General features: G+C 47.1%; 1 protein-coding gene across 1 annotated transcript; it reads left to right on the forward strand.

The window, feature by feature from the left end:
* The first annotated feature begins 2,063 nt into the window (after positions 1 to 2,063).
* LOC146337510 (NTPase KAP family P-loop domain-containing protein 1-like) lies at positions 2,064 to 7,013 on the forward strand. The gene is made up of 4 exons (XM_084816284.1): positions 2,064 to 2,286; positions 4,128 to 4,209; positions 5,465 to 6,681; positions 6,718 to 7,013. The coding sequence occupies exons 1-4, from the start codon at positions 2,112 to 2,114 to the stop codon at positions 7,011 to 7,013; spliced, it is 1,770 nt and encodes a 589-aa protein (XP_084672410.1). The 5' UTR covers positions 2,064 to 2,111.
* Positions 7,014 to 7,716: the final 703 nt, after the last annotated feature.

Consider the following 7,716-nt stretch of genomic DNA (forward strand, 5'->3'; position numbering starts at 1 on the left):
CATGCACAATCCCCCCCAATGCACACACACACACACACACACACACACACACATCCCAATGTGCATTTGCATGCTTTAGGCTATGGGGGAACTGCACAGTTTTGGCTGGTGTTTTTTATTTGACATATTTTTCTACGGCTATGTGTACAATTCCAGAAAGTAAAAAAAAACTGTCCACAAGTCTGTGGAATCTCTATGACTCAGGAAAAGCTGTTTCACCATGGAATCCATGGATCGGATTAATAGAAATCTGAACTCATTTGATTCCATTGTGGATGTCTCTGACTTCCCTAATGCCAACTCCTATCAGCCCCATCAACATGGCCAATGAACAACGGTGATGGCAGTTGTGGTTCAAAGCATCTGCAGGGCACCAGGTTGGAGAATGCTGTATGGTGCAAATGTTTATTCAGAGGTCATTCCAAACCTCCATATTCATTTCGTTCATTACGTTTATTGATTACGTTTATTACATATTAGGACAATGCCTTTATAAGGCCAACTCAAGATCACAAAATATTGCTCAAGCTTTTGGGTTCTCATTTTCTTATGTTCAACACGGCCCTAAGAGAGTTTTGGTTATTGGGCAGTATAGAAATGCAAGAAATAAATAACTAAATGTAAATACCTTGGCTTTTTGTGTTACTCTGGCAAGTTCCCTTCGGGAGTTACTATTTATTTATTTCATTTCTATACCGCCCCACAGCCGAAGCTCTCTGGGTGGTTCACAAAAATTAAAACCACAAAGTTCAGCGTAAAAACAATATAAAACATAAAAGCTTATCTTGTGAGCGTGTTTAGGACAGCAGCCTAGAGCTGAAATCCTATAGGCACCTTCTTGAGAGAAGGTTCCATTGAACTAAATGGGGCTACTTCTGAGAAGATATGTATGGCATTGGACTGTTAAGTGGAGGATCGACGTGGCGCATCTGTCTACCTGCCCCCTGCTCACTGAGCTCTAGAGGTCTGGGGGGGGTGCTGGAGGTGAACGATTTTCCCGTTGCCCAGTGGTCGCCCCTGAGACTGCTGTTTCTCCGCTGCTTTGAAAGTGGAGGCAGGGGCAGTTCTGCTGGGGGAAGGAGAGGCCACCTTCTCACTGGAATCAGAAGGGAGGCTAGGGGCACAGTCCTATGGCTTGTGCTCTGGGCACTCACCAGCCTCTGAGGCGTACGTGCATCCTATGCAGAGAGGGAGGCGCCGCTGCTCGGCATTTGAGCTAGACAGGCATTTTCACCTGTCTAGCAGAGGCTTTGGGGAGAGGGCTGCTGCCCCCATCTCCTCCCCTCCCCCCCCGGAATGCCCCCCTTTCCCTGTCTCTGGCTCTGTTTTCTGAGTGCCACGAGGTTCTCTCTGTGCCGGCGACGAGGGGGAGGGGCAGGGGGCGGGGGGGCAGTTTCCTGGCTTGGAGCTCGGAGCTCGGAGCCAGGAAACGGAAAAATCCTATGTCCCCCAGATGCTGTCTAGGGGACATTAGGATTGCTCCCTAAGAGAGGGCTAGGATGCTGGCTTTAGCACATCCAACTCTGACCACTGGACGGTCTGCTCAGAAGGGGTGGATCCCTTCCAGGCCGTGGCTGGGTCCCCGGGGCTAATCGTAATGCTCCCTGCGGGGCACCGTCTGGCTCCCCCCACCCAGTGGAGGCTGGTGGCCCCAATGTCAGAGGGGCATAGAATCCACTCCAGATTTCAGTCAGAACTCTGACTGGCTTTGCACCTTGGAGAGCTCCTTTAGAGTTCTGTCTGGTTCTGACTGAAACCTGGAGCGGATTCACTGCCCCACTGACATCGGAGCCACCCGCCTCCACTTTCCCACCCACCCCAATTGCCAAGCCAAAGGCAAAAGGAAAGTGCAGAATTCTTTTGCCTGTGGGTTGGCCATGGGGGGTGGGCGGATCAGCTGGTGGCAGCCATGGCTCTCACGGGCAGTAAACTTCAGCAGATAGGGAGTCGAATCACTTGGTCCACCAGCCTTTCTTGCAACTGCCTCCCCGCCGCCCCCCGTAAAACCAGCAGCCAACCAGGGGCCCTCCATTCATTTCATTCCTTTTCTTTGGCAGATTTAAGCAGCTGTTGAACCTGGGATTTTTATTTTTATTTTATTTTTTGCCACGATGAGCAAGAAAAGCAACTATATGCTCCTGAAGGAGCAAAAGAAGGAAGGAAACAACCAAGACATTTACTGCAAAGCCCTAGCTGGGACTCTAAAGGAAGTTGAGTTGCCTGTGACGGTGGGATTTTATGCACCATGGGGGCGGAAAAAAAGAGAATTCTTAGATAAAATTGAAGGTAAGTGCCGATGCACCATACCATTGCTCACAAAAATTGCGAACAGTATGAGGGAAAGTCAGAGATGAGACAGGATTCAAATGATGTCACAGACACAGGATCTTTCCCAGTGACGGCAAAGATGCCCCCCATCCATGAAACCCATTTTCTGTGCCAATGGCACAGATTAAAATTGAGCCACTGCCCTGGTTGTGAGCCTGTGAGATGCTAAGCAAGGCCTGGATGGGTCTGACGTCAGAACAGGCTGCGTGGCACACAGGTCTCTACTAGGTGGAGGCGGGTGGCTCTGATGTCAGTGGGGCAGTGAATCTGCCCCAGGTTCAATTCAGAACCAGTCGGAACTCTAAAGGAGCCAGCCAAATTGCTCCGCAGAATTCTGACTGAAACACAGAGCAGATTCACCACCCCACTGACATCAGAGCCCCCAGCCTCCACTGTCTCTCCTCCAACACCCAAAATCTGCCACCTGACGCAGCTCCTTCACTCTGCCCAGTGGTAAGGCTGGCCTTGGTCCTGGGGAGCTGACTGGAGATGGTTTTGCAGAGGGACCAACCCACTGGGATATTCAGCCCCCTTTCATGTGTTCTGTGCTTTCAAGTTTTTAAAAATATGCCTACCCCTTTCACTCATATCTTTGTAAGCCTAGAACACATGAAAGGGGCCTGAATATCCCAAGCAAAAATATGAGGCGTATTTGTAACGAATTGCTCAGGAGAAGCAATGATCCTGCTCCCACCTTCCAGTGCTCTGCAGAAGAACAGTAACTGCAGAGGAACAAGAGCGATTGCTGAACCCTTGGGGCCCTTCTTTTATTGACATTATTCAATTTGTTTAATAGCACACCGGACTGCTTGTATTTCAGTTTTGGCTGCTTTGTGTTAACTTGTGACTAGCCGCAGCAGTCTGCTCATATCACAACATTTCCAACTCCTGGTCCAAATTGCTGACTTGTATTTAGGTGAGGATCTTTGGCTTGTGATGACCTGAACTAGTTGCGCTTATCAAGGCCAGGCAATGCTGACTCAGGGATGCAAAGGACATTTTCAGCCAGATTGGATCTAGGAAATCCAGGCAAATGTTCAGGCTGTGATGATTAGAAGGTTGTAGAGCAGGGGTGGGGAAGTGGTTTTGGGGGGGGCAGATGATCCCCCTGGCCTCTGTGGGGCATGGCTGTGCCCCCGATGTAATTTTGTCCTCAGCCAAAACACTGGCCAGAGCTAGGGACCCACCGCTGAACGAGGAAAGTCCACGTGCACTGAAGCCACCCAAGCAAAGAGGTGGAGGAGCAATCCTGGAGGAGCGATCACCCACCTTGTGCCTTGGTCGGGGGGCTTTGCCTGCCCTGCCCCTTCTCCATTGGGGAGGATGCAGGAAGGGGAAGCATTTAGCATGTGGCTCCACTTCCCAACTGTGTGTGTGTGTGGGGGCACATGTTGCACTAAGTAATGGAAATCCTCCTGTTATCTCCAGCATGCTGCTCACCCTCCAAATTGGGAGGCAGAGCAGCACACAGGGGAACCCCCTCTGTTATCTCCAATCACAGATTGGAGGTAACAGTGAGAATTTCTCTCCAAGGGGCTAGGTTGGGGAGGGGACCGCAAGGCCCAGAGGGGGAGTCCAAGGCTCCGAGGACTGGATGGGGAACATCTGTGGGCCAGGTTAGACCCACAGTCTGGAGGTTCCCCATCTCTGTTGTGGGATCTCTTTGACTGGACTTTTCAAGAAAATTGGTGGGGTGTCTGTTTGGGCTGATTACATCACTTGCTTTCCTAGCCAGCCACACAACACCCCCATAATGTCTAAACTCGTGTGAATTCTGTGTGTTGTGTTTTCTGTTGCAGGTCACATGAAAGGCAAAGAAAAAAACAATAGAAAAGAAAAAAGACAGTTTGGGGCCCGGTTTTCAGATATTCAGCCTTTGCTGTCATTCATCTGGCATATAATTTTTTTATGCCCTGCCCCCAGTTCAGCAAGGAATAATTCTGCCAGGTATAACTTTTTTAAAATTGACATTACTCCTTTTCGTGTATATTTATTTTGTTCTCATAATTGTTTTATTTATTTACGCAATTTATATGCAACATCTTCAACAAGCATGTAGTGTCATTTTGAGTATACAAAGTATCAAGCATACAACCCAACCAATTTCTATATGGACAGAGTAGGAGAAAGCAAGTGAAGAAAATCCCTACATCTCTTGTATTTACCCCCATGAAGGTGTTTTTAGAAGAACAGTCATTTGAAAAACTTATCAGGAGCACACTTTACTTAAAGCATCACTGCTCCCAGACATCTTGCAGAAACTTTATATTCCAGTAATTAACAAGTATTGACCATTCTCTCCACAAGACCGAATCACATTCAGATTACTGATGCTCACAGATAAGTGGTGAAATCTTATTCAAGAGCATTTTTGGTGCCGTTCCGTTAATGATGGAGATTTCTTGATTCTCCAGTTTTTTCCATCAACATTCTGGCTGACATTAAGGGCACAATCCTATCGATTGCACTCTTGCTGCTTGGAGGCCTCCGCGTTCGGAGGCTTCCGAGATCCCTATATGAGGAGTTTTTGGTGTTTGGAGATTTTTTCTAGATTTTTTTCTAGACAAGTTCCATTCTTTGGAACACTGAGGATTCAAACTGGTGACAGGGATGGGGCCATCCATGCTAGCCACACCCCGAGGTCCCTGTGTACACCAGGCCCCACCCCTTCATTCCTCAATTTCTCCAGTCTGTTCCACTCATGTTCAATTGTAGTCCATATCCACTCATGTAGTCCACTCATGTCCATGTGATCAGGGACCCGGATAAAACAGGTTCCTTGATCTTGTGAAACATTGTACTCCCAGTCAACTAAACACGGAACGGCCCTGCTTCAGACATTGTAATGTGCAGTGGCAAGGTAGGGACCTGAAGGGACTGGGCCCAGTGCACAGGAGACATTGGGGGTGGAGCCTGCATGCACAGCCCCATCCCCAGTTTCAGCCCTCACATGTCCCAGACAACACGTGAATAGGGCTACAGAGTCTTGAAAAAAGGCTCTCATCTCTCTGCTCTTCCTCAGTCAAAATTTAAAAATCTATGAAATGGCTCCTTCCATCAAATCTCTGCAGAGTTTTCTGAACGGAGCATTCTGCTTTTGCTCATCTGGTATGCCATTTTTTATACTTGTTTCCAGGTCAGAAGAGACCAAACATCCTCATGATAATATCCGGTGTATCTTCATTAACTTCAGTGCCTGGGAATATGTTGGATGCGACCATACCTGGGCCGGCCTCATTACAATGCTGCTTGATGAAATTGAAGGAAAACATAAATTTTCTTTTGCCGCTTTCAGGATGTTTGGTGCGGAATTCAAGGGAAAACCTGAGGAAAATCAGTGGATATTGAAAACAAAGGCTAAGTTGTTCTTTTTTGGTATTGTATTTGTGACTTTGGCTTTAATTGTGTGTGCTGTGCTCCTAATGGAAGAGAATGTATTAGAAACATTTGCAACCATTAGTGCCTCCATTGCTTCCCTTTTTTCTCTTCCTTTTGTAAGCACGTGTAAAAATATGTTGTTCACAATGAAAAGGAAGATTCAGAATGACATTAAGAGGAAGGATCTCAATGCTGAGCTGGGCTTCATGCACTCTGTGAAACAAGAGGTTGAAACCATGATTAAGTTCCTCCAGGTCATGGCCTTCAAAGAGAAGAAAGAGATCCGGGTGGTGCTGAAAGTCACCAGTTTAGACCTATGTGCTCCAGACAAGGTCGTGGCTGTTCTGGATGCCATGAGCATTCTTCTTTCTGGCAAAGATGCTCCCTTTATCTCCATCATAGCTGCCGATCCAAGCATCCTCGTGGAATGTATCCAGCAGTCAGGTAATACCTGGAGCAACGGTTATTTATACTTAGACCGAATTGTGTCTTTGCCCTTCTCCCTGCCCCAGATGAGCCACGAGGGCAAGACGCAGCTACTCAAACTGGATATAAAAAAAAACGCAGGGGAAGTTGGTGACAGTAGCTTAGTAATGCACCACAGCCAAAAAAATCGTGAGATAGACAAAGAAGTCAAGACTGCATTAATGGGTAAGGAAAATCAGCATATCCTTCAGCAGTTGAGGAATGGGAATTTTGAGGAATACTTCCCAGGGAATTCTGTCCAAATGAAGAGGGTAGTAAATACAGTTCTGACCATCTACGACATGATCACACAAGGATATAAATTCAAACAGGTGAAGATGGATGGGAAAAATGAAGACAAATTGGGGATCCAAGATGTGATAAATTGGGTTATTCTTGCCAATTGTTGGCCTTGCTGCTTGAGCTGGATTTTGCAGTGTGAGGAAGATGACAGGCAGCGAAGGAGGCTTAAGGAAATCAGTCCAGGCAAGACAAATGGGAATCAGAGCAGTGGGAAAAGGCAAGAGGGGAAGCAACCGCAGAAAGAAGAAGAGGAAGATGCCAACAAATTGTATAAAGTTTTTGAGAACCATGAGTCAGAGTTGGGTGACATTAAGTATAGTATCAAAAAACTTTTGGAACTTGATGGAGATCCTGACCTTTTCAAAATTTTCCTGCACAAGAACAAGAGTCATTTTACTGTTGAGTGGGCCAGATGTTTTTCTGGTCTTCTCATCAATTTGGACTTCTCTTTGAAAAGGCAGCTGGAGCTGCATCAAGGATTGAATAGCATACCCCGGGGCAGCAAAGATCCACTAAAAAAAGCAGTTACTGAAGTGTGAAGAAAACTGAATGACAATCCAAATGATTTTCTTTAAGATAAGAAGGTCATTCTTTTATGTATTGTAGAACTTGTATTTTTACTTTCATGAGATAAAAGTCACTTTGCAGATAAAATTGATCAGATTAGGTGTGTTACTCTGCACGCTGTGGATACAGTTAGTGAGCAAGAGGCCGCCTGTGGCAAACCGGTTTTGTGGGATCGGTTCCAGCTTCTTCCTCCTGATGAAGTGGACAAGGTGCTTTCATCTGTATGGCCGACCACCTGCTTACTTGATCCTTGCCCATCTTGGCTCATTATGGGCTGCAGAGAGAGACTGGGTGAGGGGATCAGGGTGGTGGTGAACGCCTCCCTTGAGGAGGGAGTGATGCCATCAGCCCTCAAGGAGGCAGTGATAAGACCGCTCTTAAAGAAGCCCTCCTTGGATCCTCAAGTTCTGAATAACTTTTGCCCAGTCTCAAATCTGCCATTTTTGGGCAAGGTGATTGAGCGTGTTGTGGCGGTGCAGTTGAAGGCACACTTGGAAGAAACTGATTATCTAGACCCATTTCAGTCGGGCTTCAGGCCTGGGCATGGGACAGAAACGGCCTTGGTCGCCTTGGTGGATGATATGAGGAGGGCTCTGGATAGGGGTGAATGCTCCTTCCTTGTTCTCCTCGACCTCTCAGCGGCTTTTGATACCGTTGACCACATTATCCTCCTGG

The sequence above is a fragment of the Heloderma suspectum genome, chromosome 10 (assembly GCF_057233095.1).
Source record: "Heloderma suspectum isolate Gila_16-S chromosome 10, 16-S_ref, whole genome shotgun sequence".
In the NCBI taxonomy this organism is placed as follows: Eukaryota; Metazoa; Chordata; class Lepidosauria; order Squamata; family Helodermatidae; genus Heloderma; species Heloderma suspectum.